Genomic DNA, 26,391 nt, shown 5'->3' with positions numbered 1-26,391 from the left:
ATCCACCTGAACCACAGAATGCCATCCTTGGGGCATTTCCTGGGCTAAGCTTCAGTACCATCTGCGCACTTGAGGATGGGTTACAAGAAGCCCCCCCCCATCCAACCTTAACATAAAAGCTATATTCAAGTCCCCAAGTAAAAGGTCCACCGCTTCTACGATTGCAAAACTTTCAGAGAGAAATTCTTGACACGCACAGTCTCATACTCAGGGAGAGGGGGCGGGTGCGGCTCTAAAAATAGCCCCCTTCAAAGCGATACGGACAACGGGCAAGTCCTGGAAGGTACCTCAGGAACGGAGCAACTCGGGGGTAAATCAGCCTCTCGGTCGCTTGGTTTTTGCTCCCTTCCAATTACCAGCCTGCTTCCTGTCGACTCCCGCCAAGCGCACCCTAGTGTCCACGTCCGTTATTTTCATGTTATTTTGAGTAATAATCCAATGAGGCACAAAGAGGCGGAGGACTGCCAACAGGTCTCATTAAAAAGGACCCTTGGGTTCATCCCAGTCAGGCATGGACTCACTGGGCTGGACAATAGGCCCATTCACAGCACACTGCTCTCCAACACCATCATTCCCGTGCCAGCAAGCAGCAAGGGGATTCATTACCTGGCATGTCCCCTACCCCCCAGACCTGAAGTTCCACATTACGGGTTATATGCCTCTGTACTACATGCAATGCAACTGGTAAAAAAACAAAAAACAAACAAAAAAAAAAAAAAACATGACCCTTATCTGGCCACAAGAACAACATGCCGTCGCGAGTCATGCACATCTGTATGTGTGACAAACATTTTGACCAAAGGAAAATGGGAGTGAGATTTCCAGCCTGGTATATCATGACAGGAACGTCCCCCGCCTGCTCCCCGAGGACAGTGCCACCCCCTCAGCTTCCTTCTGAAATTGTGAGGCAACAGACCGAGGTACGACCCAACGCCGAAACTGTGAGGCAGTGCAGACGCTGCACCGTTGGGTAACCTGGATTCCTAGAGCAGCAAATGTGAGAAACACAGGCAGTAATCAGGGAAGAATCAAGCTGTCATACAACGCGATTTATCCCCTCAGCCTCAGGTGTCGCAGGAAGGCCGGAGACAGAGTGGAAAGAGTACACTGCGGGCGCGTTAGCTCAGCGGACGGGGAAAATGAGGGCCTCGGTTAACGGGGTGGGGTTGGGGGGCATTCCAAGTGGAAAAAGAGAAATGGCAAAAAAATGAAGAGCAGCGGGATCCACAAAGCCAGCCATGTTGGTGGGCCTATCGGAAAGCCGGGCTCCTTGCAGAGAATTCCGCGCTTAGCTCTTCAGAAAGTGTCAGGAACAGGTCTGAAAGATCCACGTGTCCCCACCACCGACAAGTCCCTATAGATCGTTTTGAGCGTCAGGTCCACACCCCCGCCCCCCCCCACTGCCTCGGGCAGAATAACACATTTAAGAGGGCAATAAAGAAAACCGGCTCCTTTTATTACATTAAATAATTGCCTTGTCTCGTTTAAAGCACCCTCCCCACCACCACCCGCAATTAAATTTAGACTGCTCCACTTTCAAAAGGACGCAAGTGAGAGATGGCGGGAAAGCAGGTCTCTGTGCCCTCCCCCCCACCCCCCCAGGGGGGGGTGACCTTTCCATGTTTGTTTATAATGAGCTTTCACTGCGCCGGAGTCCGCTGCTGGCCAGAGCAGTAACGTGACCTGGCAGCAGCACACACCATCACTCTCGCAGCTTCCACACCCCCCGTCCGGGTGGGGGGCAGCGGGTTATATACCTGTTCAAACTTCCTGAGCAGCTCCTGCAAGCTGAAGTTCAGACCGATCATCATCGTCGAGTGCCGGGCTCTCATCTGGAGGCTACATGATCGAGTTCCAGACCGTTCCTTTGAAGGCTGCGCATGCTGCAGCTCCAGAATGGTCCACCACAGCGCCAGAGTCCGTGGCAGACACCCGGAGCCCGACCAGGGGCCCCCGACCCCTGCATCCTGTCCGCAGGGCCCCACTGCAATCCCTAGCTAATTAAAGTGCCTTTTCTCCCTCCACGTTTTCAGGCAGCTCCGATCTCTCCACACGGGCACCTCCTCCCTGACACCGCTGGCCCCTTCGTCCCTCCAACCGGAAGGGCTCACTTACATTTACAAAAACCCTCTGTCCCGGCGAGGGGCTGGAGGGGAGGGAGGCAATGGGCCCGGGTCAGTTAGGCCTCTCCCAGTGGCGATAGTAGCCCAGCACACCCACGCCGGTCAAGGGAGCGCTCCAGAGTCCAGGCTGGTTCAGAGACACGTCCGCGAACCACATTGTAAATGCGAGCCAACGGGAAGCGGGGTAAAATATGCCCCCCCCCCTTTCCTGCTCCGACGCCCACCGACGCATGGGGGGGGGGGGGCTTTCCAGGAACCCCCACTCTCTCTGAAGCAGCCTGGCTGCCCCGCGGTCTGTCTCCACCCCCACGCCCCAGCCCCCACCCTCGGGCCGCTATGCCCTCTACAGCAAACACACCCACTTCCTGAGGCCTCGCTCAGCCTGCCCAGTGGGGAGGGAGGGGCCTCAGAAAGGATAATAAGGGCCCCCTGGTCCTACTTTTACACAGGCACCCAGGACCGGGGGGGGGGGGGGGGGTAACTAAACACTGACAAACTTACAGCCGGAAACCTGACATCATGAGACACCTCGTCTTCCCCTCCCCCATACACAAATCACATGGACGCACACTTACAGAACTAACATGCTTAACAAAAGGTACAACAGCAGCTCCCTCGCAGATGCTTCATTCACAATACTTAGCGCCTTCACAGCTATGGACCACTCACTCAAAGTGTGCGCCCCCTCCAGCAAATTCTTTGAGGTAAATACATTCTCTATGGACAGTTCGACCTCCACATCCATGTGCTATTCAGACTTTAGAGCAGAACCGGGGGGGGGGGGAGGGGGTAGATTTCTGCCAAAATTAAAAACATACGTCTGCAAAACTACCCCAGAGCAGTCAATAAGAATGAGGAGAGAGGGTGTCAAACCGAGGAGCCTGGGAGGGGTGGGAGGTGGACAGACCTGAGGTTGGTTCACTCGATCAGCACAGTTTGTGGTGAAGTTTCACTCCTTGGTGCTCAGAAAAACGGCACGGCAGTCTGGAGACTGTGACCGGGGCGCACAAACAGTATGTGTCACGCAGAGCCCACGGGAACGAGGGGGGGATTCACGGCAGAAAAAATGGAGTTGCCAGGCTAAACAGCTAAGAGGAGAAGAGAGGCCCGATTTCCCAGCAGCCCGGGCCTGTATGGTAACAGGCTGAGATGCTGGAACTTCGGAGAACACAGGGTGGACAGGCAAGTTCCCTCTCGCCGATTTTGCCATTGTGACGAGCAAGTGCAGGAGGCAGGCGAGGGGAGGACGCAGGCACCATCCTCTTCTGGAACCCGCCCTCTTCAGACGGGCCCCAGTCCGTTACGCAGAGACCTGCATCTTAGAGAGCAAACAGAGGACCAATAATGGACCACAGGAAGTCCAAACGGACAGTACAGTCCATCTTCCCAGGAGGCACTGAACAGGAAAAACTGGACAGTGTTTTTTCACAGGGATATTCCACACTGTATCCACACTTCAGTTTAGAGCACACTGAGCAGGACGTGCACGGTCCATTATGATGGACACTGCGGCCGTCATTCTTAAGAAATGAGGATTGATTTAAGGGACGCAAACAGCCTTCCCCTGGCGTTTAGTCTACGGACTGATCGATGTCTGTTCCGGCACCATGTGAAATCGCAAATCCAGCACACGAGTGACAGGAGGCCCGCCGTAATCTGCCGGGACCCTTCGCAGGGAAATGAAACCGAACCACACAGAACCACATACGGGGTACTGAACACGTACCGCTGCGTGCAAGTCTCACATTAAGTTTATTTTTTGTTTTTGTTACAATGGCCTTTTGTTTGTCTATAAATATGGCGTCTTAAACCCGAAGAATATTTCCTGTTTAACCGCAGAAGTTCAGACAAAAATGACAAGGAGCCCAGAGAAATGCGGCCGTAGTTTGTGATGAATGACAGGTGGGAAACATGCAAGATTTGGGGGGGTGGGAAATCCGAACACCCTGACGTAACCCTTTCATCTTCCATTCCCCCACACCATTTAAACAATCTTTAACACCAACATCTAAATAAAGCCCCCTTCCATTCCCCCAACCCCCAAAATACCTGAGTCACTTAATCATTCTTTTGGAAGAAACTCACTTACCAGGTAATGGGCATCAAAACCTGACCAGGGATCAGTTAATATTCATGCAGCCCTTACACCGCAAAATATGTCCTTTCAAATTGAAGATAAACGGTTTATGTTTTGAGACGGCCTAAAAACTGAAAAAATTATGTGGCAGGGCAGTATGAAAATTGTATTTAGCTAAGATTTCCTAAAATAAGGCAATACGCCGAAATGTAAGCAAATTAAATCTTATAAGATGTGTTGCTATTCAGGTTATAAATGAAATCTATAAATTTCAAAATTATTTGAATAATTCTGTCTAAATAAGAAAATTATATTCGCTTAGATTTCCATTTGTTTCAGTGCATTAATTATTTTTCAAGAAACAATCAAAAATTGATCCCAAATGACCTGTTGGAGGCACAGGACGCGTCTGCCGCTGGGCTGCTGACTAGGAAGCCGCTCCTTGGCCACGGGCCGCGCGGCCATGGGATCCGGCCATGACTCAAAGCAGCAATGACCATCTACAAGTCAGAGACCAGACGCTACACCATACAAAACGCAGAAGGAGCAGTTAATCAGAATATATGTTGGTAGAAGCCAAGAGACTAACATCTTTGAACATCTCCTAACATCTCCTCTTACGGTGCCTCTGCTGAAGAGCGGCAGGACTTAACCCAACCGTGGACGCAGCTACTGGGTACAGCGTGGTTCACTGCTCACAAAGCTTAGAGCTCTGTAAGCCGGCGGCATCGGATATTTCATCAGAGCCCACTGGTCTCCTAGGGACAATTTTGTTCTCTCATGCAAAATATTTAGGAAGACCCACCCACAGGATGGCGTTTGTTAAGGAAAAGATGACTGCTGTCAACTTGCAATTCATCTTTTCAGAAATTGGGCAATTAGACCTGCAGGCCCACATTAACCGCTTCTCCCTCGAAGCTGAAGAGAAGCCCGTTAATCCACACCGGACCTCCACCCGACTCATGCAATCAGCTCTCATTCTGTTTCAGGAACATTGAAAGTAAAGTGCATACAAGCACTCCAGACGCATCACGGTGCTCATTATCTCAGAAAGGAGTGGCATCCCCTTCAGCATCCAATGGCAATCAGAGCCAAAGGAAACAAAAGCTGTGATTGGTTGGAGGAGGGGGCCCGAGCAAATACCTGAAGATTTGCTTAAATCACAGGTCCAGACTAAACCAAACACAGAGGTGGAGTATTACCCTAGTAGGAGCTGGACCCCAACCAGGCCGTATTCTCCAGATTGCTATGTTCGGGTAGGGAGGTGTTTCAGTGAACAAAACCCCCACCCTCAACTGCCCCATTAAACCCCCTCTCAAATAAAAGCGGAGGAAGTAATCTTGGGCTCCATCAAGCCCATGTGTTCCAAACAAACCCAGCAGCCAAATCCAACAACCTCTTCCTACACCATGGGGCATTGGGGGGGGGGGCTATTTCCTTATCACAGTGGCTCCACTTCCTTCTAGATTAAAGCGCCCAGTTTGGGAGATGACGAAATTAACAGTGACTGCCCCACCCATCGAGACACACCCAGGCCTGCCTCTTTGTACGTGGGTACTACCATTCACCCAGGCTTCTATCAGACCCCAACCCAGGACCACCCCTCTCTGGCCGGACACTCCTTATGTGAATTATTAACCCTTCTTTTGTCTCCTCCACGCACCAGCAACAGAAGTTACGCAAGGGCCAAGCCCAACACAACACGGAGCTCCGTTTCGAGCCAGTCAAAAGAAGCATCCCACCTTTCACTGTTCCCAGGCTCCTGTTCAACACCACCATTCACAGAGGAATGGAAACGTCCAGTACCCCACAGAACCATTAAAGTTGTCCGTGCCAGAGCTTTGAGGAGGCATGTTTGCATCATCTAAACCGATACCGTCTCATTCAAAGCTGCTCCTCCAGCAATTTCTAAGACATGGAGGCACTTACCAAGGTACCCTCCTCTCCGAACGGCCACAGATGTTCCCTCAGAGATACACCAGCAGCTATATAGTGATGAGCCTTAAATGTTATGGCCCAAAAATGTACCAGCAGGAGTTGAGTTCACTGCCAAAAATCATACCCACAAGAAGCAACGATTCATCGGTTTCATAACCGCCAATGTTTCCTCTATTACACGCAGCCACAGAAACGGCGACGGCGCGTATGAGCATGTGCCTGTGAGCGCGCGCCTGTGAGCGCGCGCCTGTGAGCGCGCGCATGTGCGTGGGCGCCGACCAGCTTCCAACCAGCGGTATTTTTGTGCCCGACGTGAAAATAGATGCCATGAAATACTGGACCAGCAGCCCACTAGACCACCAAAATAAAGCAAACCGTCTCGCCCTCCCAGTGCGGATCACCGAGTCATACTTCAAGTCCGGAAGAGCGGGGAGGATGTTCAGAGCATAACGATGAAGGATGCCTGAGTGGGAGGCGTCGCGGGGAAACGTGTAAACAGCCAGCAGAATAGGTGGCTGAGAAAGACGGAGAAATGGTCGACCCCGAACGGGCGGAAGCAGTAGGTGCAAAAAGCCAGAGGGACTGTGCAACCAGGGCCTGGAGGCAGGATTTGTTGCTTAGCCAGATAACGCTCATGAGTTTCACTTGCACAAAAATGTCCTGAGGGCAGACCGAAAAAATGATCAATGACCAATCAAATTTAAGAGAAGGTGTCTCCAAGCAACTAGAAGAGGCAAGACCAACCAATCAGAAGCCTTGGTCCTGCCTCTTCAAGTCGTTTGGACCGATTGGTTCTCTCTGAACCAAATATTTATTTTTCTGCCTTTTCTGTGCAAGTAGAACTCCCACTAGCCTGGATAACTTGCCGGCTTTAAGGTAGGTTTTCTGATACAGGCCCCGGGTGTGGGTGGGTGGGTGAGGGGCAGTGAACTGCTGAGGGGCAGAAATGACGCACACAAAAGATGCAGAAGCAATTGTAGAGCTGAATACAGAGATGCACAGAGAAGATGGGGGATGAGAAGGTATGCAAAGACGGAGAGATATTCAAAGAGGGAAAGTGATGGACAGGAAGATTATGTGGCGAGATGGATAAAGAAAACACTTCCGTCCAGAGAGCGAGACGCGCAAGGGAAGCGCTGGCGGGTTCCTCTGACATCTGCTGCGTGACACGCTCAGCGACCTGAAAACACAGATGGAGCCGGGGAGAGAGGGGAGGTGTGCCCACAGGGGCGGCGACAGAGAGGAGCGGCAGGGCCAGGGGTGGGGGGGCTTGCGAGAAAGAGCTGGGAGGCTTAAGAGAAAACAGCAAAAACTGTGCCTGTTTATGTGGATAAATCCCGTCCGGGAGGGCTGGGAAATGCCCTTTTACTCAGGGGTCAGCAAACAGTGGGCTTATCACTGCACCCTCAGGGGCACAGTGAGGCGGGCACCACGGGGCAGACAGGGCTGGTACCCATGGAAACTAAAAGACAGGACATCACACAAGTCCTGGAACCTCTCACAGAGCATGAAGGGAAACACCCCCTCTGTGACTCACGAGTCATTGTCTCGCCCTGTGATTGGGCAGCATGCCGGACTGACTAAATCAGTCTCGTGCTGCGATTGGACATGCGCCAGTCTCCACCAACATGGTTCCTTCCATACAGCCTTTCTGGTCAAGCGCCACCCATCATGCCTCAGATGCCACCAAAGCTGGGCTGAATTCAAAATCCTGGGCCTTGGGGTCCCCCCCATCCTGAAATTCGCTGAGCGAGTGGGGGGCAGGGGAGTACCCAATAAAGCCATCGGCTCCAAGGCAAAATGCCCGGTATTCAGATGGCCAGTCCAGACCTGGATGGTACTGAAGTGTTTAAAGGGTGATCATGCAAACAACTACGCTGACAAAGCGAAAACGGAAAGAGAGCAGCACCGCGCGAGTCCAATCGCTGTACTCTCAGCAGGTCAGACAGGCAGCAGCTCACGCCCATGTGGGATTAAAGCCGCACCCCCCAGAGCTTCAGAGTGACTGAGCGGTTAATGATGAAGACACTCAGAGGCCGCAAGGAAAAAAAAACAAGGGGGGAGGGGGGCACTCTCCATGCAGGATACAGAGGGTCTGTGATGAGAGGGAATCTGATGCAGTGAAGACTACCCGCACCCACCCACAGCCCCCCAGGCTCAGACGGCCCTGCCAAAAACATAGTAGAGTGTTTTTGGTGCTGGGGGGTGGGTGGGGAGACACAGTCGGCTTCACGTCCGTCCCAAAAGGCGAAAAGCTTTAATGATATCATTACATGAAAACAACAGATGGGAAATAAACTCCATCAGGAAGTAGAGAGGAGGGGGTGTGATTGGGGACAGGTATGCAGGTGCTGCTCTGAGCTTATTTCAATTCCCCCAAGAACAAACTCCCTGTATGGCAAACGCGTGATAGCATGTATCAGTCTCTAGGGGGCGCCATGACACACACACACCAACACTTTCATGGTTATTGGAGAGACCTGTACTGGACCTGTACATGGTTATTGGAGAGACCCCCACCCCCACTGACCGAATGTGAGGCAGACGCTCCTGCACTCTGATACCAGAAAAGCTTCGAAGAGCAGCTTAGATTAGAAATGGAGTTTAATTATGTGTCCAGAAAACTGTAATGCCGAACCTGGGCCTGTCAGGGTGCAAGATAGAATCCCACAAATGACACACAATACATGCCGGTGACCCCCCCCACCCCCACATCCCGAACTTGAACCCAAACCTACTGCAACGTTAAATGCCACAAGACCGGAAAGGTCTGGATATGCAGGTCTGCTCATTTTGAGTACGAAGGCCTCTCAGATCCACTGAGGTCCGAAAAACGCTCTTAACACCATCAAATCAGCAGACGTTTGGCAGGCAGGGAGACCGAAGTCAGGCGCTGCCCGTAATTTTATAAAAGCTCCCAGAGACTCACAGACTGACAGACAATCTGCGGCCATTCAGACTCGGGCCTTTATGCCGAGCCTCTCCACACTCATTGTGTAGCGTTCCTCCATCTGAGAGCATTCATTCCCATTGAACGTTTTATGCTGATTGCAAACAATTACCTCACCGACCCCCCCCCCCCCCCCAAACTCCAATCCCCATTTAAACCCCAAACCAATATCATGAGCTGGAGTTTCTGAAAAATCTCCAGCAGCTGGAGATCAAGGTCTTGTCAGACATCTGATGAGTATGTTGCCCCCCCCCCCCCAAACTCCCCCCTTTTAACCACCCATAAGGTTCTTCCCCCCCCCCCCACCTCATTCCACTAACAACCAGGTTGGAAGAAAAATAATGTCACGGAACAATGAGATATTTTGGTGCCGACTGGAAAGCGGGACAAAGCAGCCAAACGTTTTCATCGCAAACAAGCCGCGGCCCTAGATAGAGTGAAACCCCTAATTAGCCAGGACTCGAGTCCGGCGGGAGGGCAGCTCGGGACGAGGCCGATTCCACGCAGTGACCTCGTTACACTGCAGGGATGATTGTTGAGGCCACGTGAGAAGCAGGTTGCGGGAGACTGGCCCCGAGGCTGATCCACCACGGAATCATGGAGGCAGGCACTGGAGTCTCACTGATGACCCTGATGGTTTCGAACTTGATGGTCCTAATCTTGGGGAAAAAGGCGTCGGAAGCAACACAAGCCACCCCAACCCCCTCAGCTCAATATTAGTGGGGTAAAAGGATAAAAGTTATGGGAAAAAAAACAAACAGCAAAGTGCACGACCCACCGATATGACCATGTTCCTTAATGATCTCTCCCAGCAAAACACTCATGGCCATTAGACGCCAGCAGTAAAAAAAAAAAAAGAAAAATCGGCAGATTCTGCCGGGCGGATATCACGTGGGTGACAAACAGGCGAGCGGGTGGGTGGAGGAGAGAGAGAGAGGCAGATGTCTCGCTGTAAGAGAGCGAAACAAACAAAAACACCCTATCTGGGCAGGAAAAAGAGAAACGGTAGGAGAGGTGCTTGTCGGATGTGATCGAAACGACAGGAGACACAGGGGAGTTGAACGCGATCTCATTCAGATAAAAGCTCGTTTCGGGAGACAATTTGTCTGCCGTTTGAAAGGGGTCTAACGTGACAGGCACCCAAACTAACCGGGTAGTGCCCAGGCCCAGTAATGTTAAAAAAAAGATTCAATAAAAACTCAAAACGATTTTCAAAATGCACGCAGTGGCCGTAATTTACACACCCAGAAGGTGACTGTCAGAATCCATTTTTATGTCCCTAATTTGCATGAATTATATTGTCAGACAGTGTCATGCCGAATAAAATTGCTTTTCAATCTTCAGTTCACCTCTCCAGGCCTCGGCGGACGGCCGGCAATCGCGGCAAAGCGACCCAGCGGAATGGCGTTTCCCGGTAACCTGCCACGAGGTCCGAACAGGGCCCGGTAGCAGCTGCCCGCCACAGTGCCAGACTGAAACTCAGCCAGCTGAAGCAGTCAGCCGCATTCAGACATCAAAGACTAATTAGAGCTGCTCATAGGGTGGGGGGGTGAGGGGTTTGGGAACCGAAAACTGGTTATACACTTCTCATGTTTATCGAGCGAGCTCACGGTGCATTTAAAGCACTCTGTACTAGTTTGTGATCTCAAAACATTGAGTCCTCTTAACAACCCTGCAAAAAAATTGCTCTCTGCTTCCCCCACCACCTTCCTGAAGGGGGCACCGGTTCGCCCCCTGCTGGATGAGTTTCAAAAAGGGTCAGTGGAATGTACAGCGACACAGGAACCAAATTTGCTCCTGCAGCTGCCAGCACAGTACGGGAGACAATTTGTCTGCCGTTTGAACAGGGTCTAATAGTACATTTTGTACTTCAAAAGTACCGAATGAAAACTAAGGGTCCTTGTGTAAAATGAGCTGAACTCCCAGTTAAAGTTTCATAAAAGTACCTCCACCTGATGTCAGCCTGGCAGGATAAACATTTTTCCCAATGAGCAAAGATGTTTTCAAGGGCACCATCGCATTCCCTCTATCAAACAGAACATTTTTTTAGTGGTTTAAACAGAAATCCAAAAGCAGTTGTTATTCTGCTGTAGACTGAGATGATCATCTTTAAAGGGACAGTTCACCCCAAAACTGAAAAAAATATACGTTTTTGAGGGTCTTCATTGCTATCTATCCATCCGCTCAGCTGGGAGTTGCCTAGTTTAGTAGATACGGGCCATAGAAATGTCAGGGTTGACAGAAATGGGAGCGAACGGCATTCTGATCGAAGCGCAAGAAAAACACATTTAAAAAAATCCAACGGCGATGTCGTACCAGAAATCATGACTCGGTTATTGAAGATGAACTGCTCACTTCAGACTCTGCAGATTAAGGTAGGAACTATATTCTTTTACTGAACTCCGCACACCAGTCATATCACTGCGCAGGAGATACACAAGCACCCAGGTGATATCTTCTGCACAGTGATATGACTGATGTTTGGAGTTTGGCAGAAGAAAATAGTTCCTACATTAAACTGCTCACACACAAAAAAAAAAAGTTACACATCTGCATACACGCAGAGCAGAGGAATACTTACAAGACCCTAAACACTGGAAAAAGAAGCACAGAACAGTGTCAAATCTACCTATTTCTTTGTTTACTTATTTGTTCATAAATTTTTTTTTTTAATTTCTAAAGCGTGCAACTGACCTTAAATGTATTTTAGTGTGCTTTCATTTTATGTCAATTTTACCTTCCGTAGAGCACTTTGAAGTGCATGAAGGGTGTTATATAACTACATTTGCCTTGGGCCCCCCACCCCTCAGGTTTTCACGTTATTGCATTTGGATGACACGAGTATTTTGTCAACGGTGATCGAAGGCATTAGGGCCCAGGCATCAGGGGCCGGGGAAATACGGTCAGTCTGGCACTTGACGGTATTTACGATCGATGAGTGATCTTAATCGATGAGGAAGGGAGAAAAGTCTGAGGGGAAGGGAGGGTATAATTGCGTATACAGTATAAGAGAAAAAACATTGGATGTAAATAAGGAAATGTGCGACTGTCTGACTCCAGTATACTGCAATGACAGAGAGATGAAGCCCAGTCTGACCATGAAAGAACAGAGAGCACAACAGCAGTACTTCAGTCAGTCCTGTGGTGAAACGATCATTTTGCCTAACACATCGCATCCTGCTCCCCAAGAGACAGACAGACACACTCATTCAAGGACTCATTCAAGGGCCAAACTGCGACATCAGCCTGGCAGCCCTGGGATTCGAACCCATAACCTTGTGGTTATGGGAACAGAAAGGGGAGTGTTTGCATTTAAAGCAGTAGTTCTCAATCCTGTACCTACCCCGCCCCCCTACACCAGAATGTTTCATTCCGGCCCATAGTGCTTTCAACCTGCCACATTCATTATAAGCCTATTAAGGACCCTATAAGCCTGATTAAGGTAGGGCTGGAATGAAAGCATTCTGGCAAGGGGGGGAGAGCACCAGAAAGAGGATTGAGAATGACTGATTCAAAGGAAGGGCATTACACTTCAGTTGTCTTAAAGCCAGCCACTTCGGGAACAACTGACGTCTACAGATTTCACGTCCAGACTGCGAGATCAGTGTCAACATCTCTGCCAGGTGGAGGCTGAAAAGTGAGTCCAAAACGGAAGGGTGGCTTGTCTTACACACGATACAGTTCAATGGACCTGTGGTCACATGATGAGTTTAAAAAAAATCCACTCATATCTATTGGTAATACAAGGTTTGCTCATTTATAATGCCGAACATGAAAAGGTCCAACAGCAGAGGCGCCCTCAAATACAAGGAGACACGCCACCTACCTTCATCAAGGAGTTATAGTCTTAGGAATTTTTAAAAATGTGTTTTACTGAAAGTGAACAATGTTAATTGGAAAAATAAATCATTCATCATTAATCCAGGCCTTGTCAAAGTCAACAAAAATGGCACCAACGTGTCAAATTTTGCTTCTGTCAAATGCAGGACTTTCAAGGGATCAGGGACGGGGAACAAACTGGAAAATGTCAAGCTGACTGGAGACTCCGGTAACGTAAGGGAAAGCTCAGACAGAATTAAAATCAGGAGCTTAACCACACAGGGAAAACATCCCAGGCGGCCTGTCCCCCCCCCCCCCCGGACCGAAGGGCCTCACTGCCATGCCGAGCTGGGATTTTATCTTACAGCGAAAGGGCTTGGAAATGTAATTCCTCAAAACAGAAACGCAATCTCTGTTAATCTTAACGCTGCAAATCCTCTGTCCCGCTCATATTCACTCCAACAACATCAGTGGAGAATGTCACATGACAGACCTGCCAGAGTGGTGATGCAAAACAGCTGTGGATTGATTTACAGCAGCACACTTACGTCGAGGGCTTTCCAGAGGCTGGATCGAATAGACCTAATAATTCCACAAAAACACCAAACTACCGGAACAAATCATTAAACAGAAGGGGTTTCACAGGTCTTTTGTTAATCAGACTGGGTGCCAGATCAGATGCTGAACCTCTCTTTCTGCAAGTAGCTCAGTCACGCAGAAAGTAGGGAGTCCACAGCACGTCGTCAATCTACCACTCTGATCTCCAGAACTGGAAATCACATTCACATGAGAGCGGGATTGGTAACAGGTGTACTGCTCCTGACCAGGCGATCAGGTGATGATGGGAAAGAAACTGGAGGACTGCAGCTGAACAGACGCCACTGTGAATGCGGGGCTGAGCTACTGAACCCCGTCTGCCGATTGTGGGTTTAGAACCTGCGACCTTCCGATCACAGGACACAGCACCCTAACCTGCTGAATCCCCCATTACACAGCCTTCAACGCAGACACAAGGCACTCTGCAGCTTTATGGCTCGAGGAAGCCGCCCTGGGGGGGGTGGGGGGGGTGGCGGCGGTCAGCACTAATGGGCCTCATTCACACCTTCCCAGTTTATTTTTAAACATCCAGCTCTGAGAGCACCATGGCGGGATCTTGGGGGGTGGAATCCTTCCACGAATCAGACCCCGTGACCCTCTGGCTGCGGGATGCAGGCGCTTAGCTGTCAGGCTGATTGAAGACCTGCTATAATCACGTCCTTCCCATCACGATTAAGCCATGGCTGATGATGGGGTGGGGGGACAGGAGGACAGAGAGAGCGAGAGAGAGAGAGAGAGAGAGAGAGAGAGAGAGAGAGCGAGAGCGAGAGAGAGAGAGAACGAGAGAGAAACACAGCACCTGTGGGGGGGCACCTCATATCGTCAGGACACGATACGCTTCGAAAACCTTACCAAAAGGACAAGATGCACAGGCTGTGGAAGAATCGTAGGCGCTCGGTATAACACAAGGCACTGGGAAAGACGCTGTAGTGCCCCTAGAAATGCCAAGGCGAAACAAGCACATGTCTCATTAGCGACATCCATAATTACGAGGGTTACAGTGCTGCCCACCTCCCCAGCGTACCAATTACAAACCGGACACTGACAACGCAGCCTGAAGCCCCCCCCCCCACAAAGAGGATGGGGGGGCATAGCAAGCCAACAGGACATTTATGCATCTCTCTCTCTTTTTATAGATATTCAACAGGCACTTGTGTGTTCTGACACCTCAACCAGAACGTCATTCAAGACGACATTTAAATAAGCGAGCAAATTAAACTTAATAAATAAATGAAAAGCATTCATTAATCTTATCAGGTAATTGGAAATCAACACGACAAGGGGGCACAAACATTTGCATAAATGATTAATATTAATAAAAACGGGAAATTGCCTGAAGTTCTGCCCTTTACCACACCGTTACACAGCTGAGACACACGCAGAACCCTCGGCTGAAAAGTGTGGGGGCGTTTCGCTTTACGGATCCACCTCCGTTCTTTCCTTCACGCTGAATGATCGGCTCTCTTTAGCACAGGCTGCCTTCCAGGGACACCTTATGTAATTTTAAATTTTACACTTCGCCGTTTTACAGCCAACCGGGGAACCTCTGCTGAAGAAAAGGACAAAAGGATGTAGCCGTCTTCAGCTCCTTAACCTGACGGCAGCAGGAATGTTCACTATACTAATAAATAAAACTAAGGCTATTCAATCCGCAATGTCCAAAGCCACGTTTGGTAAAGCGATTCTCAGATTAAATCAAGAGAACCCAGTTTAGGGTCAACAATTTAAGAGCTAAATCGAGTTTGGCTCATGGATGAAGACTTAGGAACAAAACTTAAACCATTAGTTCAAGTTTTGAAAATTAAGATTTTTGTCTTAACCAATATGATAAAATGGTTATTGTGGCAGCAAACATTCATTTAAATGCAAAGTCTCAAGAATCACAGAATTTAATCATAATAAAATATGATTACACTTGCAGCGCAAGTATTAAAACACTATCAAACTGGAGCAAACAGCTATGTGTCGAATGGGGAACGCATTGCAGATACCTTATAAAAATATAAACATGCATAAAGTTAATTTACACCCAGCAGATTCACAGCACCAAGATTTTAATCAGGCAGCCTGACACGCCTTTGTGCACCCAAACCGCCCCTTTGACAACCTGATAAAAACAGGGATGCCGAACTTCCTCCTCTCCTCTGGGGGAGACGGCCCATTTTTGACTCTGTGGATGGATAAAAGCCGTAATCCTCTCATCTCGATGAGACTGACAGCTTTTCCGCCGGCCTCGCCAGGGTTATCCAAGGCAACTCCACCGTTTAACGTTTTTTTTTTCCCCTTGTAATTGTGAATCGCTTCACAATAATACAGTAACCACACTGTCACGAAACAAGCTACATGCCCTTCGGTAAACCTATGAAAGACAAATTGAGGCTTACAGGAGCACAGGGTGGCGAAATTGCTTCTATCTGTAGCCATCTGCTTTCCCACACACACTAGCCACAAACAGAATGGGTATTTACCCAAAAATTTCAGTTTGAGTGCATTTTTCCCACCCATCTGCAGTTTCGTTTGCACTGTAATTTTGAAACCATTCAGTTGCAATCCCCCGCCCCAAATTGAGCGGGTCTGTCACAGCACTTCACAGCCCTGACGGGATCTCCATCGACCGGGAGCGGCCAATGGAAATGCGAACGGCGAAAGCAGCCCTTTCATGCTTTGCAGCACAAGGGTCTCCGGTGACAGGAGATAAGCATCTTACGCTGACGATTCATTGATCCGTATCGAGGGCAAGCTGGCGATGTCAAAGACGGAGTGCCATGCGGCATGCCTGCACATGTCAGTCAATTAGAAACATAGAATGTCAATGTATTTAACGTGACCCATGTTCCATTGTGGCGTATACTTGGACGTGTATCCATTTCTCTATTGGTAGAAACACCAAAAAAAAAAAACAGAATTTATTAATTGACATTAAAATTGAGAAATTTGCTCAGCTCCTGGTTGTTCCAACAGCTCTGGCACAAGGGTCGAAAGCAGAGGAGGAGTGTTTGGATGTTCGGCGCCAAAAAGGCTTTTGTGTTGAGAGGCGACGTGTTAGCGAGGGAATCAAGGGTCTGTGCCAGAGGGGCTCTCAGCTCCACCGGAGAAACAAAAGCGCGCAGGAGAGAACGTACCGAAGGGAAAAGCAGCCGTGTGCATTCAAAGAGGAGAACAGAGCAGGATTTCAAAGAGCTGCCGCACAAACAGACCTGCGAGGGTCACCTGAAATATCAGCTCTGATCTCGAGCTGTTCGGAATTTAATGTACAGCAGAAAAGACACAAAATACAAGGCCCAGATTTAAAGTGCCCCCCCCCCCCACCACCACCACCACACTTCAACCATCTCATCTTTGAGTGACTAGTTTTAACACGAGCTAAAAACGAATCGTGCCAAAGTACTGACAGGGCTGGATGAATTTAGGTATGCTTAAAAGGCAAGAAAAAAAAAACTATATATATTATACTATATATATATATATATATATATATATATATATATATATATATATATATATATATATATATATATATATATATATATATATATATATATACACACATGAGTGGTTTTGTGTAAGATCTGGGAGGATGTTAGCGCCGCCCTACTGGCCATCATGTGCGTTGAGACAAAGCAGGGCAACAAAGCAGGCAGAAAGCAGCTGTCAAATTAGAGGGGAATACATTCAGCAACAGATAAACTTTGGTTACTTTTCAGGTTTGAGAACTGGAACTGCTTTAACTATTTAACTGAAGTTTATTTTACGGACCTGAAACCCACGTAAATGATTCCCCCCCAAATCCAGAACCGATCAGAACACCAGGACCACTTAGACTCAGATCCAACACGCACACATGAATAGGAATTCGCGTTCTGTTTGACAGAGAATCATCTGCTTCCGCTGCTGCCAAGACGCTCAAGAATCAGATGAATGGTCACTGCCAAAAATACTGGTACTAATACCATACAATTTTCCTTAAAATAAGCTGAAACTGATCAAAGTATTCAGTTTCCACCATTATTTCTCAGATAATATTGCACAACCTTTGATTCCGATCTAGAACACTGTAGCCTTTTAGATCAGAAAAATTGACAGCTTGTACTTATATTGGGAAGCAGAGCCTTTGGTCATAACTGCAATCAGGCAGTTTCTATAGCAATCAATGAGGCTCCAGCGCCACAGTCTTGTCCATTCTTCATGCGCAAACTGCTCTGGTTCTCCAAGATTTGAAGTACAGTCTCCCAAAGGTTCTTTTCAGATGTCTCCACAGGTATTTAATGGGACTTCGAGCTCGACTGAAAGCTGGCCACTTCATAAGTGTCAAGCGTTCTGCTTTCGACCATCCCTCAGTATTTTTTGAAGTGTCTGGGTTCACGGTCAAGCTTGACTTTGGACGGAGACCCAGATTTCTGTTCTCCATTTCAAGCGGTCAAACTTAGGCAAACAGAGCAAGACAACCCCAAAATATCATGCTCCACAACAGCAGCGAAGATATTCAATCCTTTGAAGGTTTACTTTTTTGTTCCGTAAACAAAGCCCTGATTTAGTCTCATCTGTCCAAAGGACATTCTCCCAGAAGGCTTTCAGCTTGTTTAGTTGTATTCTGAAAAATTGCTGTTGGCCTTCCTTATGCGTCTCTCTCAGTAGTGCGGTCCTCCTAGGTCCCCTTGGTCTCCTAAAATATAACCCTCTTCCTTCACGTTCTTTCATCACAACAGATGGTGTGAACTGACACCATCGTATCTGGAGTCTGAAGGTCAGTGTGAGGCTCTGTGGCCGATGATTGAGCTGCTCTCGCCTCTGACCTAACAATCCTTCTCCGCAGTCTTTGCTCAGGCTCTCTCTCTCGTGGCCACATCCAGTGAGGCTGCTTTTACTGCCAAGAGCCAAACGCTTCCTATTAACGTTACGCATGGAAGAAACCGGAACACCGAGGTCTCTGGGGGAGGACCGGTGGTCCTGAGATTGTCAATGAATCCAATTGTTCAGCGTTAGTGAATTATTTCACTGTTTTGGCTTGATCCAAAGTACAACTGAAACATTTACAAGAGTAGCAAGGTTGATTTTGGCAAAATGGTGATTTTGAAGTGCGGGGGTGCCAATATTTTTGTCCTGCAGTATATAAGATGACTGCATGCATGGTTTACAGAACCGCAGGCCGCAGCAGTGCATTTACACAGTCTGGCTAAATCGGCAGTAGCATGCAAACACCGGCTGCATTTGGATGGACACTGCAAATGAGACAACAGGCTCTCTCAACATTAGCTCTAATGAGGCTGGCTCTCATACACTGATGACCTCACACACTTAGCTGGGCTCCCCTTGTATTGCTAAGCACACAATGTTCTTCATTAAAAATCAATCTCCGTGTGCCCCTGAATGTTCCGTCTCCATGGCGATGTGGAACAGCCTACCACACTAACGGGAGGGGATGGGTATACTTCACATGGTGAAGCACAGGCATTGGGAACCAGTGAAGACCATGCTGAAGTTGGGGAAAACAGAATGCAAGTTTGATTGTCCCTGTTTATTTACATGTACCACTTCAGCCAGAGGTACTGTTCTATGACCAGTTGATAAAGCAGTTTAAAACCCTATGCAAGGCAAAAAAAAAAAAAGACTTTTTATAGCAAAAAATAGATGGGTACTTTTATAGCGCCCCCTTGACGTAAAACATATATGCTGCAGCCAGAACTATAAACATAAGAACAAATCTCCTGCTCCCCCTGTACCCACCGGCCCCAAAAGCACATGAAGTAACGGCTTTTTAATTAAGCCTACCACTCCGCAATGCTAAGTACTCTCCAGCGAGACTGGCTTCCCCTCTCGATTCCCCCTCACATCCCTGAAAGGGTGGAGGTGGGAGATGAGTAGGGTTTAGATAGTGAAGTAACTAAAGGCTCTTGCTGACCATATACACCAGGAGGGGGGCAATCTTATCCTCAAAAGGACCAGTGTGTGTGCAGGTTTGTGGGATAACCTTTAGGTCAGCTGTTCAAACCCAAGTGTAAGGACTCTTCAGCCAATCAGTCTTCTAATTAGTAATCTAATTAGGGAGTCGCAGAGAAAAGCCGCAGACGCAGCGGCCCTTCCTGGATATGATTGTCTAGGACAGGGGTGGCCAATCACCAGAAACTGTGACAGACACACAGGTCAGAAGGGTCACACAGAGCCCATAAGCCGGCTGAACAATCAGAGGAAAATACAAAAGGTGTGTGTGCGCATGTACGTGTGTGTGTGTGTGTGTGTGTGTGTGTGTGTGTGCGCGGATATAAAGTACCACAGGCAGACAGCATGCCAGTCCTGATAAAGAGAGCCAGGCTTGATGGGAGATTGTTCGTTAAATCACAGCGGTGGCTGCTGGAAAGGCTCTCAGCAGCCTGGGGATGATTTTGGGGGGGGGGGGGGGGGGGAATACAAAAAAAAAAAAAAAAGTTTCCAGTGCCAGCTGATCCTGATCAAAATGCGAAACTCATCTAGGGAGAACCCAGCCCAGTAAGCGGAGGTGAGGTGGGTGATGGGGCAGACGTTCCTCCCCAAGACTAAATCAGCACCAAAGATCTCATGCCTTTTCAGTCTACAGACACCCCCCCCCCCCCCCCCCCCAACACTTACACTAATAACACATTATCGATCATTTTAAAACTCAGACGAAAGTGTACATTTCACCTGCATTTCTGATCTTGCTGATGTGACGTGTCGCTTAAAACGACCGCCTCTTAGCTCTGCTAACGAATGTCTGAAGCTTGTTCCTTCTTTTTCCTTTAGACGTGCTATTCTTCGTTTATGCTGAGGTGGGTCACAGCAGCAGGCTGGCAGAGTTACCTCTCCGCACCATTGCAGACTCAACCCAACATGAACCCAGCTGGAAAACAAGCCTATTTTTAACACAACTATCAATAATTAGTAAAGCAGCAGCAAAACACACATTTTCACTTTGTGGCTGAACTAAATCCTCACATTTCATTAAATAGCTCTTGAAACCATTTAATAATTAAAAAAACTGAACTAAGCTGCCAAGCAGGCACTATTTAAGTCTCTCAATCCTGACAACGCAATGACAGTAATGGCATTTATCAGTACACTTGGTAAATATCCATTTACTACAGAATTTAATACTTTAAAATTAATTTGAGCTGGTGTGAATGACCCGGCAAGTTGCAAATTGAAATGACTTGGGCTGAGTTCTTGTCTGTCGAGTTTAATGCTTAACAAAAATAAGGGTTGATAAAGATGGAAATCCGGAGCTGAACCGGAAGGCACCGTTGTAGACGAGCGAGGTAAAGAGACCCTGCTTTAAAGCTCATTAACACAGACTTTGAAACTCGGCTCATTAGAATCAGACTCGGCAGACGCTCAGCCTTCGTATTAGGAAGGCAGCTGAACCATAGAGGAGAATATAACCAGCAAGTCTTAGGCTGAGCAGCACAGATGCGGAAACAGATCAGCGGCGAGCGGCGCGATCCATCCATCCATCCAGCTACACGGACAGGTATACCGGGAAAGGCACACGACGTCTCAGCTACACGGTGTGGCGCCCTATCTGCTGTTTCGGAGGTACTGGAATCTAGCAAAGTTCTAAATCTGCTCCATCACAGACAATCAGGGAGGGGTATTTCAGTATGCTTACATCAGGGAGAGTCTTGGGGGAGCGTCAGGCCTCGACATCTAGCCCGGCCTCTCACATATACTTCATATTTTTATTTTAAATAACAAACCGGAGCCCTAGTACAAGGGTCCAAATCCCACTTAATCAAAGTGCCAAGATGGCATCTGGGCCCCGTGAGAACCAGCCACAGACCGGGGCCCCCCTGCCCCCCTTCCCCTTTAAACCAGGAAGCTGGGGGCCACAGGACTGCTCTCACAGGCCCCTACCGCATCTCCCGCCACTTGCTTTCTGCCGTTCCGCTTCTTTCCAAAGCGGGTGCCTTTTAATTAAACATGTCCCCAGAGGAGATTACGCACTTTATTTTTACACAGATTCATGTCAAGTTCCCCCCGACCGCCCACCCCCGACTACTGCCACACTGAAATCTAGATATCCGACTACAGCTTGCTGGGGGGTGGGGCTTCCTCACTAGCTACTGCTAACCTTCAAATCAGAATCACCATGGCATTCCCCCCCACCCCAAAAACAGCCGATTGCTCCAACAGAGCACCTGAAGGTACAGACGATTTAACAAGGCGAATTTGGTGACATGCGCTCAGCTGCAGGAGGAGCAGGCAGGAAGGCAGAAGGGTGACATATTTCCTGTCATTTACATTTATCTGACAATTTTACCCAAAGTGAAGGGTTACTATTCACCGGTGCCCCCTGGGATTTGAACCCACAACCACTGCACTGTTAGTGCAATGCTCTACAGGAGTATATTATATCATATCATATTTATGACTTTATGTACAAGAGAGCAGATATGCACAAGTTTTACTTTATGTCTAAATTCCCCAGGGGGGTGGGGCATTCCTGCATTCCATCCCGCAAGCAACAAGTTAAATACCCACACACATCCTTACGCCACAGAGTTGACAACGTATGCATTGGGAAAGACAGGTGGGTGACAAACTCAAACCAATTAGCGTGCCAAGATGCGCATAATTATTCGATTCTGGGGGGCAGGGCTCCAGAACTTAGAAGGTTAAATGGTCCCGCCTTTACTACACCCCCCCACCCCCACCCGCTCCGAAAAGGCAGCCAGCAACAGGTGCAGTGCAGAGGAGTTACATACAGCCCAAATGGGAGGGGCAGGGGAGCCTCAGATTCGCTCGTACATTAAAACCGCCGTTATCCCTGATTTCATCTAGAGACACTTGAGAGCAGCTCAGGAGCTTCTGAAAGCTCCTCACAGAAGACAGAGGGAATCGCTTCCTCAGGCCGAGAAGGAAATCTCGGCCCCACCAGGCACTGCCAACCCCCATATTACTCCGATATAATCACGTCAGTTTAGAGCCCACTATGTTACCCCCCCGCATGTCGGCCTGGCAACAAGAAGACATATAAAAGAGGAGAGCGGGAGACAAGATATGGGGAGGGAGAAGGAGTAAGTGAAGGTGGGGAGAGACAGAAGGAATAAGAGAAGGTGGGGAGAGAAAGACAAGGCGAGATAGCAGGAGTAAGAGAGGCCAGGGGGGAGGGAACAGGGAGGAGGTAATGCTGAAAACCGACTTTTAAAGAAATAAATAAAAATCCAATTTAGCGATTGCTGCCGGGACACAAATACATTCCCTGGATATTTCCCCCAATGCCAGAAAAAGCTGAAACCCAAATGGAATTTATACCTCTTTGCATTCTGCTCTAATAAGACATTTTTGGAGATTAAAGTTTAATGAGATGATGGAAGTACGAATGGTTTTTAGCAAGGCCCGGAACAGCTGAGCCCAGGCTGGGATGAGGGGAGTGGCAACGCGCTCAAGACGACCAAGGAACTTCTTTACTCACCAGTGCCTCCCAGAAAGTTCCCACATGTCCAACAGTGAAAACTATGAAGCTTTATGACAAGATCAGTAATAGAATAACTACGCTATGTGCTAAGGATGTGGAGCCTCTTCAGACGGCAGGTGCCTCTTCCTTTACAGCGTTACTGGCTGGTCCAGCAGCTCGTTAAGCAATCGCACCGCTTAATCCCGGCCGTAAAACGTAGCAGCCGGTCAGCAGACTGGGTTCCAGCAAAACACCCCAGCCCCAGTGCTTCAGTCCCTCCAAGGTCCAACAGAAAAACCTCAAAGCATCACTATAACATTTTTGCAGTTACCGTCCCTGCTCCCAGCGAAGCAGCACCCTGCCGCGGAGACGGCTGGAAGTCCCTCCTCCCCACCCCATCCCTCCAGTCACTAACGCGTAGCAGGACCCCCGCTCACGGAGAGACACAGGCCGTCGTACAGTACAGCCCCTGCCACTTTGCCTCCGTTTCACCGGTGACATGGATCCCGCGCGTCGCTACTCACCTGACATCTGAAGGAAAACTATAACCAGAGAAAATACAGAAAACTGAACTTTGCAGATCACCCTGATGGAGCCCTGACTCATCACACCGCCGGCTGAATTCTCGGACGCCGTTCCAAAAATAAATCTATAGAAATCACTAAGGCAGCGGAATGAACCATTTACAAATGAGATTAAACCGTTTCGAAATGAAGTACGCAAAGAAACAGAGCGAGGAGCAGAAAGCGCTGGGATTCCCATTAGGGACGACCTAGACCTGGCGTAACCGCCCCCCCCCACCCCCAACAGAGCAGCTGCACGTGGGCACTAACCTTGTACAGCTTCTGGTAGCGGGGGGATGAAACTGCCATCCTCTGCAGTCGGTGCAAGAAGACCACCACCTTCTGGAGGGAGGTCCGCACCACGGCCATCATGCACAGTTTGCCCGACTTTTGGATGTTGCGTAGAATTTGCATGGTAAACGGGAGGGTGTCCGCCTTATCCTCGTGGCGTGTGCGTGGTCCACCCCCCACCCGCCTCTCCAAGCACGCTGCTACGCATGCCCCTCCTCTGCCAGGGCCGTGCGATCACGCCCTCTCACACACACACACACACACACACGCGCGCGCACGCTCACGGCCAAGCACGCACACACAAACACACGTGCACAGCTACAATCGTAGGAGCCTTTGATGCTCCTCCCAGCACCTGGCTTTCCTTTGCCCAGTCAGAGGTCAGAGGTCACGGCAGATGGCGTCAGGTTGGCTAGGTCAGCCAGCAGGACAGCAGAGCAGGTCAAACACCAGCGACAACGCGATTTTAGCGCGCTGGCTAGCAGGGCAGAGGGAACCAGCCGCATCATGTTGTCCCCCCGGCCCGACAGCAGCTTTCCGGGCTCCAGCTCCGGAACGGCATCGCTGCCCCCCACCCCACCCCTGGCACCACAGCAGAGAGAGAGAGAGAGAGAAAGAGAGAAAGAGCCAACACACTGTACCGCACCGATTCCCAGGCTTACTCAGACTGACACGACTTAAGAGGGAGAATGAGAGAGAGAGAGAGAGAAAGAGAAAGAGAGAGAGAGAGAGAGAGAGCGTGAGCGAACAACAGGGAAAGAATACACCAAACAGAGGGAGAGAAAGCAAGAACAACAGAGAACATGAGAGAGAAGGATGGAGCAGGAGGGAGAGAGAGAGAGAGCGAGCGAGCGAGCGTAAGAGCATCACACGGAGAGAGAAAGAGAGCATAGTGAACAACAGAAAAAGGAGAGAAAGATGGAGCAGGGAGATAGGGAGGGAAAAAAACAAGAGATGAAGGAAGAGATGAAGGGGAACAGGACTTTAAGTGAGAGACCCGGAGGAACATGGATGGATGGATGGATGCTCGCCATGCCCTCCTATAACCCCCCCAGCTCCGGGGCATCGCTCCGTGTCTGTGCAGAGCGGGGAGGTGGCAAAGCCGCTGCGGGGCACGGACACCGCCTGCCCGCCTGTTGACCGCATCACATTGTTGGGGTTTCATTACACAGCCTGTTTTGAATAATCCGATCCCGGAAGGATGCTGGCCAACTTATCATCACTCCCACTTTGAAGAATTTCCCCAGTCTTGCCATCCCCCCCCCCCCCCCATTTTGAACAGAACGTGGCTGCATGCAGATGGGTGTTAACACCAAACTTGCCATAAAAAAAAAAAAATCACCTCCTCCTCCACCCCCCACCCGCCCCACACACACACTAAGCAGATTCTTATACAACCGCCCCGTGATCTTATGAAGCCACTGAAGCAAACATCATCAACAGGGGTAGAGATCCCATTAACCCCAAGAGAGACCTGCACCTACAACGAGCCCAGACACACAAAGTATCCAACAGGGGGGCGCGGTCTGAGGCCGTGGGGATTGGGCCGTGACTCAGGCCACCTGCTGGCTTTCAGTATGGTCAGTACGGAGGAAAATCAACACATAAATCAAAACGCGGGTATGAGCAGAATCCCCTCCCACCAGTGCATCACTGACCCCCCTTCCAGCACAGACAGCAGACAATCAATCAATCACACGGCAGGACCCCAAAAAAGGATTTCGGCCCATCAGACAGAAGAGAGGAGAGGACACTCCACTGGGCAGGCATCAGCGGCACGGGGGCCTGTCGTCATTCTGCCATTCCCAACAGAGCAGGACATCCAGGGGGAGGGGGTACATCAACACAGATCACACTCCTCTCGAAACACGTCCCATGTTACACTGGTCGCTCGGAATGCATGAACTCTCTGGACAGAAGTACATTCAAAGGTCACTCTAATTATGTGCAACTAACTAGTTCTGAACACTACCTGCCAGAAGCGCTCAGGGTGGTCAAGTAAAGCATTTAAGATGATGCCTTTCCGCACACCATGCTTCTAATGAGCTGTTCTGTCTGCAGTCGTGCCCTTCCCGTCAGCTTTAACGAGTCTGAACATTCTGCTCTGACCTCTCATTAACAACACGCGAGGCTCCCTGAAAGGTGACCTGAAAGGTTTTTGATTCACCGGAAGCATCAATTCCACCTCCAACAATCACAGCACATTCAAAACTGCTTAGATCAAGCATCTTAGATATTTTAATGCTTAGCCCTACAGGAACTGAACCTCTTGACACTGTCTGCGTGCTGCATACGCTCAGTTTATGCCACACGATTTGCCGTTTTGAGGAGCAGGCTCTGTGTTGGCAAGCGGCGATACAGATAAACCAGCATATATAATGTCACAGCTCACCCTGACAGGAGAGGAGATTTTAGATTAGATACATTTTAGATACCAAATCTCTCACGCATACATGGCGTTCGAGCATCGAGTCGCTGAATGGTAAGTTAGCAAGCTTTGCGTGTTCCCGTTTCAGAAAAATGAGAGCATAGAATCGTGAGGGGGGGGGAACTGAAGTGACATTAACTGTTTTTCCAGCCCCTACGCAGACGGGCTTCCTGAAATGGCCCATTCCAAAGCCATTTTT

General features: G+C 49.2%; 1 protein-coding gene across 6 annotated transcripts in view; it reads right to left on the bottom strand.

Annotated features, from left to right (window-relative positions):
- utrn (utrophin) overlaps nucleotides 1-26,391 on the bottom strand; it is a 112,782-nt gene that overhangs the window by 34,203 nt on the left and 52,188 nt on the right. Inside the window, exon 54 of one of the 6 annotated variants that reach the window (XM_048986598.1) lies at nucleotides 23,744-23,860. The exons of 4 other annotated variants lie outside the window; for them this stretch is intronic. In XM_048986598.1, the coding sequence (XP_048842555.1) occupies nucleotides 23,744-23,860 (117 nt within the window). Of the gene's footprint in view, nucleotides 1-1,757; nucleotides 2,286-23,743; nucleotides 23,861-26,391 lie in introns of those variants that run through there. One more of the 6 variants, XM_048986597.1, reaches the window with a different exon arrangement.

The sequence above is a fragment of the Brienomyrus brachyistius genome, chromosome 19, assembly GCF_023856365.1.
Source record: "Brienomyrus brachyistius isolate T26 chromosome 19, BBRACH_0.4, whole genome shotgun sequence".
Taxonomy (NCBI): Eukaryota; Metazoa; Chordata; class Actinopteri; order Osteoglossiformes; family Mormyridae; genus Brienomyrus; species Brienomyrus brachyistius.
The sequence above is the reverse complement of the archived record's forward strand: the minus strand, read 5'-3'. Positions and strand labels throughout refer to the sequence as shown.